General features: G+C 42.8%; 1 protein-coding gene and 1 non-coding gene across 3 annotated transcripts; both read left to right on the top strand.

The window, feature by feature from the left end:
* Window positions 1-351: 351 nt before the first annotated feature.
* On the top strand, window positions 352-14312 carry LOC109902347 (lipoamide acyltransferase component of branched-chain alpha-keto acid dehydrogenase complex, mitochondrial-like). 2 transcript variants are annotated; one of them, XM_020498630.2, is made up of 11 exons: window positions 352-459; window positions 1805-1931; window positions 2108-2183; window positions 2338-2519; window positions 2724-2851; window positions 3027-3279; window positions 3619-3785; window positions 5578-5655; window positions 10854-11045; window positions 11308-11379; window positions 11663-14312. In XM_020498630.2, the coding sequence occupies exons 1-11, from the start codon at window positions 415-417 to the stop codon at window positions 11828-11830; spliced, it is 1488 nt and encodes a 495-aa protein (XP_020354219.1). In that variant the 5' UTR covers window positions 352-414; the 3' UTR covers window positions 11831-14312. The 2 variants fall into 2 exon arrangements, with proteins under 2 accessions (XP_020354219.1, XP_020354218.1); XM_020498629.2 differs by having other exon boundaries at window positions 354-459; window positions 1802-1931.
* LOC116353204 (small nucleolar RNA SNORD94) lies at window positions 11428-11566 on the top strand. The gene has a single exon (XR_004202572.1). It is a non-coding gene; the product is annotated as a small nucleolar RNA SNORD94 (small nucleolar RNA).
* Window positions 14313-15607: the final 1295 nt, after the last annotated feature.

Genomic DNA, 15607 nt, shown 5'->3' with positions numbered 1-15607 from the left:
TTTTTGCTCCAGTTTTCGAAACTACTGTTGTCCCTTCAGGACATGCATCTTCACCAACTTTGTTCAGCGTGCTGCTTGATTCGAACTCAGCATCCACTTCTACCATTTTACCTGTCTGACCTGGACCAATGTGACACCTTTCCCACCCAACAGGAAATATTATTTCTTCTCAGTCAGGGGTACTTGTTCCCCATCTCCTCAAAAGTATGTCTGACTCATATAGTGCATTTATGCCGCGTTCACAACCCCGTTGAAACTAGGAAACCCGGATATTCTGACTTGCTAACTGTTTGAGCATGGCACGTGTTTCCTAGTTCCGACTGGCCTACGAACGCAGCAACATCTCTATAGTGACTGATCTCTGATTGGCCATTGAAAGGGGCGTGCGTTGGATCCGGACGAAGAGAAACAAAGATGGCGGCAGTTACCAGAGGCTCATTCACATTTATGAGACGCTTGGTAGGTTTGTTAAAGTTTTTCCAGATGTGTATACCGACGTGAAAGCTTTGCGAGATAGTTGATGATGCACAAGGATCATACATTTTTTAAATACTGCTACTGTACATCAATATAGAGACCCTTCCCATGCAGCTGCTAGCCTGACTAGCAAACAAGCTAATTCGAGTCTGTTACAGTGAAGTGGGATTGAAATAGACAATTTTTCCTAATTGTTTTGTAGTTATGAATAATTGCTATGAATAATTGCTATCTGTTGGTTACGACTACCCAGATAGTCAACTATTTATTTGACTTAAACTGTTGACACTGTGTGTCTGAAAGAATTGAACTTGAATGCCAATACAATGTCATCCCTAACCCATTCATAGACCACTGTAACTAACGTTACCTTTATCGCCTGACGATAGTACTGTAATATTTTGTTAAGATTTTCTACGCTCGTTCTGAACGTTAAAACGCATCGCTTGCGGTATGGTTTTGGAATCAAGTTACGTATTTTTCATATCAGCGACAAATATATTTCTAAAATCAAAAGGTTAAATTACGACACACTTTTTATAGGGTTAGCGTTTGTGATAGGGTTTCCACACGCCAATCTCTGTTATATTACAACCTTTGTTTACGGAAGACAGGCGGCCACCTGTGCTAATTGGCTATTTAGCGTTCTCCGAACACCTGTGTGTAAACTTAACTGGGGAGGAAGTGTAGTTCGTCAACTGGCGGCATACACTGCGAATGGATTTGTGCAACACTTACTGTAGCAGTTTCTTTGTTATTTGAAAGAGTCTTTCTCATTGATATTTTTATGCACCTTTATTTAACCAGGTAAACTAGTTGAGAACAAGTTCTCATTTACAACTGCGACCTGGCCAAGATAAAGCAAAGCAGTGCGACACAAACGACAGAGTTACATGGAATCAACAAGCATAGAGTCAATAACACAATATAAAAAAAGAGCCTATATACAGCGTGTGCTACTTTGAAGAATCACAAATATAAAATATATTTAGATTTGTGTAACACTTCATTTTGGTTAATACATGATTCCATATGTGTTATTTCATAGTTTTGATATCCTAACTATTATTCTACAATGTAGAAAATAGTAAAAATAAAGAAACTGTTGAATGAGGTGTCAACTTTTGATTGGTACTGTGTGTGTGTAACATTAGATTGTTAAACTAAACTTGCTCTGCAGCTAGTCAACTGTTGAAAGCTACGAAGTCATGCTAGCTATATCTTTAGATGCTGAAATGGTATAGAAGTATCCAAAGCCTATTCCTGAAACGCGACCCCATCTAATGACTGATCATGACATGGATCTATTTCTCGTTTATCAAAGCAGCTCTTGGCACATCGGTACAAGCGTTGCTGCTCCAGGGTCCAAACTGGCCGACCAGACTATACCCGTCATCCCCACACTGTCTTCATCCCTCAGCTGTGCAGCTCTAGGTTTTTCCACACCAGTTATGGTAAGTAGGCTTCGGAATCGGCGCACAGGGATGTGGAATGAGGAAGATGCTACTGCTGACAGTGTACACTCCATACAGAAAGTAAACTAAACAATCTTAAATGCACGAAAGGCTATGTGGAAGTTATAGGTTAAAGAATGGATGTTTAATTTTTAATGATCATTTGCTTTCTTTAGTCACATCAGGACCAATTCTGCCATTCAAACTCTCAGATATTGGCGAGGGCATCATGGAGGTGACGGTGAAGGAATGGTATGTTTTCAAAATATAGTACAGCAACATACAAAGCTGTATATGAATTATGTTTTGTTAAAAGAGTTGCCACTAGAGGCCACACAAGTTCAATGATTACTAAGCATAGCTACTCCAAGAGAAAGATGTTAAGGTTGTCTTTCTGTTTCCATAGGTATGTGAAGGAAGGAGACAAAGTCTCCCAGTTTGACAGCATCTGTGAGGTACAGAGTGACAAGGCATCTGTCACCATCACAAGTCGCTATGACGGTGTCATTAAAAAGCTCTACTATGAGGTTGATGCCACAGCCTTAGTGGGCACACCCCTGGTGGATATCGAGACAGAGCCCGGTCCGGGTAGGTATGCCGCCAAAGCACCAACAATGGCGTAATGGGAATCTCCCAACTTTTTATGTATCAAATGTTTAGACAATAGAACTGAAACTTGGGTCACGTTTATAATAATAAATAAAAACATTTTGGAACACCAAATTATCTAAGTTTAAAACAACGTTGCCTTCTGTTGGAAGGTGGGAATAGTGACTTTGGTCGATCTTTCAGAGGTGGTCCATGAGGAGGATGTTGTGGAGACCCCGGCGATGTCAAACGATGAGCACACACACCAGGAAATCAAGGGACACAAGACCCAGGCCACACCTGCAGTCCGTCGTTTAGCCATGGAGAACAATGTGAGTTGCTATTAAAAGACTGACACATGCAAGCATGCATTCACTGCAAGATGGCACTACAGCACAAGATTTAGCACCACCCATTTAAACCTGAAATGGCCAACTACTGGGTGTCTAGGCTTTTGTGATGATTGTCTATTTACCTCTTTGCCGCCTACTTTCCATTCCTCCTTAGATCAAGCTGAGTGAAGTGGTCGGTACCGGGAGAGACGGACGGATCCTCAAAGAGGACATCCTCAACTTCCTGGCCAAACAGACAGGGGCCATCTTACCCCCGACCCCATTCCATGAGATCCAGCCACCCCCTCCCGCAGCATCCGCCCCCTCCTCGGCCTCCATGCCCAAGATGAAGCCCACACCAAGTGTCCAGCTCCCTGTCGTCTCAAGGCCCGTCTTCACGGGCAAGGACATCACTGAGCCCCTGAAAGGTAGAGGGAGCTTTACAGAGATGGTTAATGGTTCCAATAAATGTGTTTGCTTTCTGGGATACATTTCTGATTCAGAGAATAACCCATAGTATTAGCTAGACAGGTTAAATATAGTCTATTATAATTAGAGTAGCAGTGATGTTTTGAACGTGTTTCAAAAAGCTAGTCACTGTATTTAAATTCCCAATCTAGGTTCAGTCCAGGTTCCAAACAACTTCCTTCTGGCTTTGTTTGTAACAGTCTAGAGTGACCTGACGGGACAGGTGGTAACTTAGCAATATAGTACTGGTTTTATCAAAACATATCCCTTTTTTCCAATGTGTTCTTCTGAACGACCAGGTTTCCACAAAGCAATGGTGAAGACCATGACTGCAGCTTTGAAGATCCCCCACTTTGGTTATAAAGATGAAGTGGATTTGACGAGGCTGGTGCAGTTGCGCAAGGAGCTGAAGGGCCTGTCAGAGGCTCGCGGTGTCAAGCTCAGCTACATGCCCTTCTTCATCAAGGTGACCTTTGACTCCTGACATGATGTAATATGAAGTTGTGAGGTGACATGTCTAGTATCAGTGACACTATTGCCAAAATGCATGGGGAACACCTTATAAGATGTGTTCGTTATGACGTTGAAATGTCAGCTCATGTACTCTTGTTATGACAGAGGTAGCAGCTTGTGTTATGTGACGGAAGTGTTATAATGTCCTGCACAGAAACTTCATTATTACAGGGGTGTCATGAAATAATCATTGCACGTCATACCTGAATTACTATGCCAGAGGATTTGGGTAAATATCCTGCTTGCTGCGGTTTGGATCACACCATAGTTCCTGTGCCCATGAAAGCGAAGGTAATTGACTTAACGCCCCTTAGCACTCACGTCGGTAGCCATGAAGTGCTTTGAAAGGCTGGTCACGGCTTACATCAGCGCCATCATCCCGGAAACCCTAGACCCACTCCAGTTTGCATATCGCCCCAACAGATCCACAGATGACGCAATCTCAATCGCACTCCACACTGTCCTTTCCCACCTGGACAAAAGTAACCTTATGTGAGAATGCTGTTCATTGACTACAGCTCAGCGTTCTACACTGTAGTGCCCACAAAGCTCATCACTAAGCTAAGGATCCTGGGACTAAACACCTCCCTCTGCAACTGGATCCTGGACTTCCTGACGGGCCGTCCCCAGGTGGTAAGGGTAGGCAACAACACATCTGCTACAGTGATCCTCAACACGTTGGCCCCTTGTGTATTCCCTGTTCTCCCACGACTGTGTGGCCAAGCACGACTCCAACACCAACATTACATTTGCTGACGTCACAACAGTGGTAGGCCTGATCACCGACAATGATGAGACCGCCTATAGGGAGGAGGTCAGAGACCTGGCAGTGTGGTGCCAGGACAACAACTCCTTCAATGTGCTTAAGACAAAGGAGCTGAATGTGGACTACAGGAAAAGGAGGGCCCGAGCATCACATCGATGGGGTTGTAGTGGAGCAGGTTGAGATTTTCAAGTTCCTTGATGTCCCCATCACTAACAAACTATCATGGTCCAAACACACCAAGAAAGTCTTGAAGAGGGCACGACAATGCCTTTTCCCCCTCAGGAGACTGAAAAGATTTGGCATGGGTCCCCAAATCCTCAGTTATACAGCTGCACCATCGAGAGCATCCTGACCGGTTGCATCACCGGCTGGTATGGCAACAGTTCTGCATCCGACCGTAAGGTGCTACAGAGGGTAGTGCGTGCGGCCCAGTACATCACTGGGGCCAAGCTTCCTGCATCCAGGACCTATAATGCTAGGCGGTGTCAGAGGAAGGCCCAAAAAATTGTCAAAGACTCTAGTCACCCAAGTCATAGACTGTTCTCGGCAAGCAGTACCGGAGTTCCAAATCTAGGTCCAAAAGGCTCCTTAACAGCTTCTACCCCAAAGCCGTAAGACTCCTGAACAATTAATCAAATGGCCAACCGGATTATTTGCGTTGACACACGTTTTTACACTGCTGCTACTCGCTGTTTATCAATGCATAGTGACTTTACCCCTACTTACATGTACAAATTACCTCGACTAACCTTTTTCCCTGCACACTGACTCCGTACCAGTACCCCCTGTATATAGCCTCGCTATTATTATTTTTACTTTAGTTTATTTAAAATAAAAAACTTGTCTTCACTCTAACTGCATTGTTGGTTAAGGTCTTGTAAGTAAGCGTTACACGGTAAGGCCTACACCTGTTGTATTCGGCGCATGTGACAAATAAAATGTAATTTGAAGATAATCATGATCTTCTCTGTTTGAGCAGGCTGCTTCCCTGGGCCTTCTCCATTTCCCTATCCTCAACGCCTCGGTGGACGAGGCTGTTCAGAACATCACCTACAAGGTAAGGCTGCAGGAAGGGGGGGATGGTGTTGGGGAAACATTGCTTCCCTTTCAGTCAGTCAACTTTGGTACAACATACTATGGGGAGTCACACTCTCTCAACTTCTGTTGAAAATCTAAAATCACTCCTGACAAGGCCAATAAAATCCTTTCCTCTCTGGAAGCCCCGCCTTCCACAAGTGTGAGGCTAGAATGAATTCTTTCCATTATTCCGCTCTTCATCTTGGTGTAGACAGGAACGATTCACGCTACTAAAACAAACAATTTGAACACGAGACTGTCTCACATTGCGCCAACTAAACTGCCCCTTTGTGGTAGAGCGTGCTCACCCCTGGATGTTGTGTGCTGGACTTTGTATGGTTCTTATAGTTTCCTAATCACAAAAAATGTGTTATTCTTCGGATTGTTTGGCCTGGCTATAGCAATGAGTTAAGATTGCTAAAAATGCGACCTAGATGACGACGGCTAAGCCGGGTTTGGGTTCATAACCATGCCCAAATGAATAAAGAGATACTCAGGTTTGTTGTCTTTGTGTAAGTTAGAGGTTGACACGGGAACAAGAATGGTAGTGAAGTTCTGGAGTGAAGCCTAATATATAATTTGCTTAATAAAAACCAAGAAAACAATAAATGGTAATTTCCTCGCTCCAGTTGTAGCCAGTCACTTGACCTCCGATGCAAGTGGAGGAATACATAGTTGCACGTCATGAGTTAATTAGACTGAAAGGTTGCTTGTTCGGCCTCCTGGGTGGCGCAGTGGTTAAGGGCGCTGTACTGCAGCGCCAGTTGTGCCACCAGAGACTCTGGGTTCGCGCCCAGGCTCTGTTGTAACCGGCCGTGACCGGGAGGTCCGTGGGGCGACGCACAATTGGCCTAGCGTCGTCCGGGTTAGGGAGGGTTTGGCCGGTAGGGATATCCTTGTCTCATCTCGCACCAGCGACTCCTGTGGCAGGCCAAGCGCAGTGCACGCTAACCAAGGTTGCCAGGTGCACGGTGTTTCCTCCGACACATTGGTGCGGCTGGCTTCCGGGTTGGATGCGCGCTGTGTTAAGAAGCAGTGCGGCTTGGTTGGGTTGTGTATCGGAGGACGCATGACTTTCAACCTTCGTCTCTCCCGAGCCCGTACGGGATTTGTAGCAATGAGACAAGATAGTAGCTACTAACAATTGGATACCACGAAATTGGGGAGAAAAAGGGGTGAAAACTCAAAAAAATAATAATTTGCTTGTTCGAATCCCAGAGCCGGCGAGGTGGGAAGAAAATCGTCCGTTCTGCCCTTGAGCAAGCAGTTAACCCCCACAATAACTGCTCCGAGTCGCTGATGATGTCGATTTTTCGCTTGAATGCATTAGGTCACTTTCCATCTGGGTAAGTAGAAAATCTCAATGTGGTTATCACAGCCATTAAACTCTTAACTGTTTTGAAGTCACCATTGGCCTCATGGTAATATCCCTAAACAGTTTCCTTCCTTTCTGGCAACTGAGTTAGGAAGGACGCCTGTATCTTTGTAGTGACTGGGTGTACACCATCCAAAGTGTAATTAATAACTTCACCAATATTTAAATGTAGTTTATTTTTTAATATATTTATTTTCATCTACCAGTAGATGAAATATAATTGTGTGGGGTACAGCGCTGGTGTAGTCATTTTAAAAATCATGTTAAACACTATTATTGCACATAGTGAGTCCATGCAACTTATGTGACTTGTTAAGCACACGTTTACTCCTGAATTTATTTCCACTTGTCATAAAAGGGGTTGAATACTTAATGACTTAAACATTTCAGCTTTTAATTTTTCAACATTTTGAAAAATATATAATTCCACTTTGACATTATGGGGTATTGTGTGTAGACCAGTGACGACAAATCTCAATTGAATCCATTTTTAAATCAGGCTGTAACAACAAAATGTGGAAAAAGTCAAGGGGTGTAAATACTTTCTGAAGGCACTATATAGCTACAACCAGGCCTGCCCTGAGAACAGTCTTGGTTTCCACTAAAGTGATTCTGTATCCAGAACGGGGGACAGACGAGCAGCTAACGGAGGAAGTTATTTCTGATTTCTGCACATAAAAATGATCACGGGACAGGAAAATTCTGGGGTTATGGAACTGTTGCGGGATCAGGACATACAGGGAACATTTTTGACAGGACTAGAATCAGTTTTCAGTTGTAGGATGCGGAGATGGATTGAGTCTTTGGTCAGAGCAAATGTCTTAAATGCCTGGGTGGCTGCCCACAATCAACACGGTTCTTGCGCGCTCTATCACCAGTTACGGGAGGCTACTCGACGAGTACCTCTTGAAGCCGGTTGAGGGAATGCTAAGAGTGTGCAAAGCTATCATCAAGGGAAAGGGTGGCTTCTTTGAAGAATAAAAAATGATTTGGTTTCTACATGATTCAGAATAGAAATTAGCCTGTAAAAGTAGAACAATGTTCTTATACCAGATGTTTATTGAAAAGCTAAATATTAACCGTTGAGTCTTCATCCCTGCTAGAAATCATAATTATCATTTAAAAAATAAACATTTAGCCTTGAACAAGTCACCTACACAGTAATAAAACACAAAGTATATTTATATAATTTGCGAGCGACCTGTCCAATAGGCTATTTGTATGAACATTTGAAATAAATAAAGAACGAAACACAGCTGTTTTCCGGTCTCTAATTTAATTTAGCCTAGGCATGAACATTTTAATTAGGAGTAAAAAAATAACAAAACATGGCTGTCTATGAACACCAGGGCCAGCCGGTCATGGCTAGAAGGGATCCAGCATTTGTCAAATTGAATGTCAGATTTGACTTTTTGTAGCAGTTTAGGAGATTTAGGTTAAGCTTAGGAACAGGGTTTGTGTTAGCTAAAATTGAACTTGATCTTAATTTGACAAAAGCTGGATTCCTTCTAGGCATGACCGGGCAGGCCCGGCCCACTCACCATTCTCACTGCGATTCAGCACCACAGCAGTGGAAAGAGGACACTAGGTGGTCACAAAATGAATAAATTATAAAACTGTTGTTGGACAATCATACTCGATATGTAAGTAAACGCAATTCGTTAAGGCTGGTTCATTGAGTTGAGGCTTATTTTTATAATGCTCCTGTGAAACGAGGCACGCGTCATGCATTTATGAAAGCACTTGCTTCCAAAACACAAATGATATCCCTTTTTACAGTTCTTCTAGATTATGTTTATTGAACGCTCCACGTCCTTTCCAACCGCTCTCTTAAACTGCCGCTCCAAATCCGCTCCATTCATTAAAATCACCATTTTAAACCAACCCCCCATCTATTTTTGTGACTACCTGGACCGATATTTGGTTTGAAGTATTGAAACCAAACCCTATGATGATTCCACAAGGGGGCACCCTTCCCATAGGTTGTGCATTACTGGGATTCATTGCTGCTTCCTGTCTGTAGTTCACTAGTCCCTAATGAGGTGTCTAGTGATACAGGTTATGGGCCTGTAGGCAGTTGGTGGTTGGAAGCAGAGTTGAGGGAACAATCAGGGTTGGACACAACCATGCTATTGTCCAACACACGGTCTCTGGTTCAAATGAACCCCAAAATGAGCTGTCTTTCCCCGGCTCAACACTTTTCATTCCTAGGAATTAGATGACGGATTCTCAACCTATTGCGCCCACTAGGGATTTGGTTTTGGATGCTCTGTGAGAGGCCTTCTTTTGAATGACTGAGTCTGGATCTGAAGATCTTCTCCTGTGACATCTCCTTTCTTGTGGCTTTAGCCTCGGCTAAACATGTTGGGGACCTCCCAAGTCATCCATACACCCTTCCGGTACTTAGTTCGCCCAAGGCCATTCTGAGGTGACGTCGTGTCCAAATTTAGTCTTCGCCCCGAAAGTAATGGCTATGTCCTACAGGTCCTTTAAAAATAAAATGTTTAAGCTATTTTCAATTTTTCGCCTCCATTTGTTTCTGATGAGCAACAGTTTGCATGCCCTGTGTCCGGGGGCCTTCTTTACGCACGTACATTGAACGGACCCGGGATATCCAACCAACTTTTTTGTCTGTTTTGCTAATGCATCTTGTGGCAGGGCGCTCTCTAAGCAGCCTCCACAATCCAGTGGGAGAGACGCTATCTCCCTGGCATGTAGCAGCAAGCTAATGAGGGCGCCTCGCCTCAAGCGCCGATTTCTACTTTGTTTTCTAGTGTTTTTTTGTTTTCTTATTTTTGTTTTTATTTCACTTGGTCCCCCCCACCGCCTCAAGTCTATACTCTGCCTCCACCCTAATAGACATGTATTAATCACTGCTACAGTTATGTGAATATAGTTCTATCATTTTTTTTATTTATTAGCATTGTCATTTTATTTCCACTTAGTCCTGCATGTCAGAGCTTATGATTTTCACTGTACTCTGCAATGACACCTGCAACCCTGTACATGTCACTGTTAACCCTTCAGCGATTCAGTGTGGTTATCTAGCTGTGTACGCGGCAACTCAACCAGGGGTCTGGCAACGTCTCGGGTGTTATTTAAAGGGTTGGCTATTTAAAAAAAAAAATATAATTATAGGATTCATAATATTCAATAAATTATACCTAAATTGTACCTAACATCCGATTTGGACCAAACTTTCTTTCTTTTTTCTAACAACGAGTAGGACATGAGGGATCCATAGAAATGGTATAAAGCCATCCACGGACCACCCCAACAACGAGTATATAGTATCCGTTCTATGTTTAACAAGTAGTTAAAAGCTGCAGCTCTGAGAATTGTTTCTCCATCCTATGTAATGTATTCTCCGTGAATTTGTTGTCCGCTACCCCCCCCCCACACCAATTGGAACGCCGACTGTGAAGCCAGGTCTAATGGCCCCAACATTAGTGCCCAACCTCACTAATGCTTTTGTGGATGAAGTCCCCGCAGCAATGTTCCAACATCTAGTGGAAAGCCTTCCCAGAAGAGTGGTGGCTGTTATAGCAGCAAAGGGGGGGACCAACTCTCTATATTAATGCCCATGGTTTTGGAATGAGATGATTGACGAGTAGGTGTCCACATACATTTGGTCATGTAGTGTATATTCAAATAGATGGGGTACTTGCTCACAGTGAGCAGAATGCTGGACGTAGAACTAGAATGACTCAAGAACATGACATTTCGCTCATCCTTTCTTCAAAGTGATTGAGAACCTGAGCTGGTTCTGAGATGTGCTGATATGTCTCCTCCTCCTCCACCAGGCATCCCACAATATTGGTCTGGCTATGGACACGAGCCAGGGCCTGCTGGTACCCAATGTGAAGAATGTGCAGTTGCTGAGTGTGTTTGAGATCGCAGTGGAGCTCAACCGCATGCAGACCCTGGGCGCCACGGGCCAGCTGGGCACGGCCGACCTCACAGGAGGCACCTTCACCCTCTCCAACATTGGCTCGGTGAGTGGGGCGGGGGAGGGAGGGGGACTAGTGGCTAGGAGGATGAGCTTAAAGTGATACTGATAAGTCAAACAGATTTATATATATTTTATAATATTGACGTTTTCATAATTAAAAGCCGTGTTTGCATTTTTTAGTAGCCATCTAATGCTAACTTGAATAGTAATTGACAGCTAGCGGCTGCATTATTTGGGACCTATGCTTGCTTAAGCCGCTTGTTCAGTCTTTACATGTCATGTATTTGTGTTTTCCATTGAATCAGATTGGAGGCACTTATGCAAAGCCAGTAATTCTGCCTCCTGAGGTGGCGATTGGCGCTCTTGGAAAGATCCAGGTTTGTGAAAATTATATTACTTTAACATTATCAGTTATGTTGTCAATGCTGGCTATGATGAGTGGCGCAGGGGTACGGACCTCAGCTGATAATGGGAGCTGAGTGTTGGCGCTAGTTCTCAGCTTAGTGGGCATGTGGCCAGCTGACTGGGAGGTGTCAACACGATACAGACGCCTGACTGAGCCTCACGACATTGTCTGGACTTACATTTATATTTGATAGTTATGGATGTCTGGATTGATTTATGAATAATCATCTCCTGACATGTTTATGCCCCTTCCAGGTCCTGCCAAGGTTTAACTCGAGGGACGAGGTGGTGAAAGCTCACGTCATGAACGTCAGCTGGTCGGCAGACCACCGGATCATCGACGGGGCCACCATGGCGCGGTTTTCCAACCTGTGGAGGGACTACTTGGAGAACCCGGCCTCTATGGTCCTGGATCTGAAATGAGCATGCGGTACCCTGGCCTGCATCCCCTGGACGCAAGCCCAGCGACGCTAAACCAGCCCCCATGATGATGTGAAGTTGGTCTACTGTACTCTGACTCTTTGGGTAGTCACTTTGACTGGGTGTTACTGGTCACCATACTGCTCCTGACCCCTTGGCCTTCCAAACCTTTCTTCCTCCGAACATGGATGGCTGCGCACGCCACGGACACCACAAGTTCCCTTACTACTCAACGTTGTGAAACTAATCTCTAGTTGCTGGCTGTTTTTATCTTTGTGTGTGGCCTTAGTTTGATTGCTCTCTTCTGGTTGCCTTACTGACATAGGATGGGTATGAACAGTAGCGCTTTCTCCTGAAGAGCAGAATGTTGGAAAACAAACTTTTTTTTTTAGTAAACCTGTTGTTGTATTTCTGAAATACTGTATAACCCTGTAAAAATGTCTTTGCACCTTTTTGTTTTCTTACAGCCCCACACATTCCCTCATCAATGCTAGAAAGCTATTTTCAAGAGTGTGCGGTTTAGTGATTCCCTATGGAAAGCACCATTGCACAACATGCGCTTGTTAGTGTTCATATCAGCTACAGTGCCTTCAGAAAGTATTCATACCCCTTGACTTATTCCACATTTTGTTGTGTTACAGCCTGAATTCAAAATGGATTAAATTGATTCAATACCCTACTATGACAAAGTGAAAACAGGTTTTTAGAATGCTTTGCAAATGTATTGAAAATGAAATACAGATCTAATTTACGTAAGTATTCACACCATTGAGTCAATACTTTGTAGCAACCTTTTGGCAGGAATTTCAGCTGTTAATCTTTCTGGGTAAGTCTCTAAGAGCTTTCCACACCAGCATTGTGCAACATTTGCCCATTATACTTGTCAAAATTCTCCAAACTCAAATTGGTTGTTGATCAAAGCTCGACAACCATTTTCAGGTCTTGCCATAGATTTTCAAGTAGATTTAAGTCAAAACTAACTTGACCACTCGGGAACATTTACGGTCTTCATGGTAAGCAACTCCAGTGTAGATATTGGCCTTGTGTTTTAGGTTATCCTGTGTGTGGTGGAAAGCAGACTCAACCATGTTTTCCTCTAGTATTTTGCCTGTGCTGAGCACCATTTTATTTTTATCCTGAAAAACTTCTGTCCTTAACAATTACAAGCAGAACATGATGCAGCCTCCTGAAAATATGGAGAGTGGTAGTCAGTAATGTGTTGCATTGAATTTGCCCCAAACACAACACTTTGTATTCAGGACAAAAAGTTAAATACTTTGCCACATCTTTTGCAGTATTACTTTTGTGCCTTGTTGCAAACAGGAGGCATGTTTTGAAAATGATTTATTCGGTACAGGCTTCCCTTTCACTCTGTCATTTAGGTTATTATTGTGGAGTAATAACTACAATGTTGAGCCATCTCCAGTTTTCTCCTGTCAAAGCCATTAAACTCTAACTGTTTTAAAGTCACCGTTGGGTTCATGATGAAATTCCTGAGTGGTTTCCTTCCTCTCCGGCAACTGCGTTAGGAAGGACACCTGTATCTTTGTAGTGACTGGGTGTATTGATACACCATCAAAAGTGTAATTAATAACTTCATGTTCAAAGGGATATTCAATGTCTGCTTTTTGTTTTTACCCATCCAACAATGGGTGCCCTTCTTTGTGAGGTATTGGAAAACCTCCCAGGTGTTTTGGTTGAAATCATTTTAAATTCACTTCTTGACTGAGGGACCTTACAATTATCTGTATGTGTGGAGTACAGAGATGAGGTTAAACATGTTAAACATGATATTTGCACACAATGAGTCCATGTAACTTATGTGACTTGTTCAGTACATTTTTACACCTGAATTTAGGATTGCCATAAAAAAAGGGGGGTTGAATACTTATCGACTCAAGATATTTCAGCTTTTCAATTTTAATTTGTAAAAAAACTTTTGACATTATGGGTGTGTATTGTGTGTAGGCCAGTGATAACAATTCTCAATTTGATCAATTTTAAATTCAGGCTGTAACACAACAAAATGTGGAAAAAGTCAAGGGGTATGAATACTTTCTGAAGGCACTGTATGATGTCAGCAGCTATTGGATAAAACACTCCAATGGTTCCCCAATTGTTATTTTGATCAATTTGTGTTACGAAGTTGCTGCTTTTCTTGCTGTTTGATGTAAAAAAAAATAAAAAAAAATAAAGGAAAATATTAAGTTATGGGTGGAAGTGAACACTTAAGCTTTGTTCAAATACCCATACTAACATACCGTATACTACCTACTCAATTTATGTCACAAATAGTGCGGTTAGTATGAGTATCCAAACATAACCTTAGTGTAGGGTTTTGGGAATGCGTACTGTGGTCTCTGTATTTTAGGGAGATTGTACTATTTGAAGGTGTGTGAGAAATGCCTGTCTGACTTAATCACCGTTTCTGATATTGTGTGGATCCTGAAAACAAGTTTTAATAAATTTGAGGTGTAAAGATGTATTGGCTTTGCTGAGTGTTGTGGGTTATGTTCCCCAAGAATTCTGACACTCACTAGTTTGGCAAAATAAAGCCTTCAGTCTATAGACGCTAAATAATTGTCTTCGCCTGGAAGTATGGGAGAGATACAGGTTCATGTTGGAAATTCCCAGTCATTTTTCCCATGGGAATTCTTTTAATGGTTAAATATAAGGTCTGTATTATATAGCCCTAAAGTTCATTTAAAATATTTTGTTAACTGAGTAACCATCTTTCCATTGACGATTGCTCAATGTTTTTGTCTCCAGGACTTGGAATGAATAGAGCTGGTCCTAAAATGCTTCTAATTTCCCACCCCATTGAACAGAGGACAAACGTTGCGTGACCATTGGAACAGTTTCCACCCCTATTTCACACAATTCTTCCTACTGTCTTCTGAAGGTATGTGTTGTCCATGTGGCAAGTTTAGCTTGTGACCACCACCACTATTTTCAGTGTTCCACCCCTGACTAAAATGAAACCTCCGGAGTCACGTTTCATCTAGGAACACTACTGACAAGCTATGAGCTCTATTGCTACTCTGTTACAAGATTTTCAAAGCAAAGAAGCTATTCCATCAATACAATAACATACACAAAGAGGGATATGTCGAGGGAATTTAGCACATGGGTTTACTTCATGCAAATTAGTGCAATTTAGAAGGTACTATTTAATTTGGCTGCGACCGCCCGGCAACAGGATTTGACGGTTTGTTACAGGACTACTGCAGCTGTGCTCCCATCTGTTTTGAACATATACATTAACTGTGTTGGTGCTTCCATGAACTTTACAGTCGATTTGGAGTGAGATGTATTTAATCCTTTTGGTCAATTATGTGAAAGTTACTTACTACATGCAGTTTGGCTTGATAACGAATAAGAATTGAGGTCCAAATTGAAAAAAGGCTAATCATGTTGTCAATCATTATGAGGACCAATGTGTTTCCTTCTGCAGTGAAGAAATCTAAGCAGATATGTTCCTGCCTCTGTCCTTGTCAAGCCCCACCTGTCTAATTGAGGAAGGAGTGAGTAGGCAGACTCCAGTCCTGTTTTGAGTTAAAACTGTTTTGGGAGCTGCATTTGATCAGGGTCACCATGACCGGGGTGGCAGTGGCACCGTCATCTCTATCAAGTCCCTTGGGAGACTAGAATTAAGAAAACTAAACAAGATATGCAGAAGCAACAAGGTCAAAGGGCCGGTGTACAGTCGTGGCCAAAAGTTTTGAGAATGACACAAATATTAATGTTCACAAAGTCTGCTGCCTCAGTTTGTATGATGGC

Source organism: Oncorhynchus kisutch, linkage group LG13 (genome assembly GCF_002021735.2).
Source record: "Oncorhynchus kisutch isolate 150728-3 linkage group LG13, Okis_V2, whole genome shotgun sequence".
Taxonomy (NCBI): domain Eukaryota; kingdom Metazoa; phylum Chordata; class Actinopteri; order Salmoniformes; family Salmonidae; genus Oncorhynchus; species Oncorhynchus kisutch.
This window is presented reverse-complemented; position numbering and strand designations above follow the sequence as displayed.

What these genes read in the sequence shown, in the direction of transcription:
- LOC109902347 (XM_020498629.2), top strand. Translation starts at nt 415, where the DNA reads ATGGCGGCAGTTACCAGAGGCTCATTCACATTTATGAGACGCTTG. An exon ending in TCACATTTATGAGACGCTTG is followed by an intron (nt 460 to 1,801) that starts GTAGGTTTGTTA and finishes CGTTTATCAAAG; the next exon opens with CAGCTCTTGGCACATCGGTA. An exon ending in GTTTAGCCATGGAGAACAAT is followed by an intron (nt 2,852 to 3,026) that starts GTGAGTTGCTAT and finishes ATTCCTCCTTAG; the next exon opens with ATCAAGCTGAGTGAAGTGGT.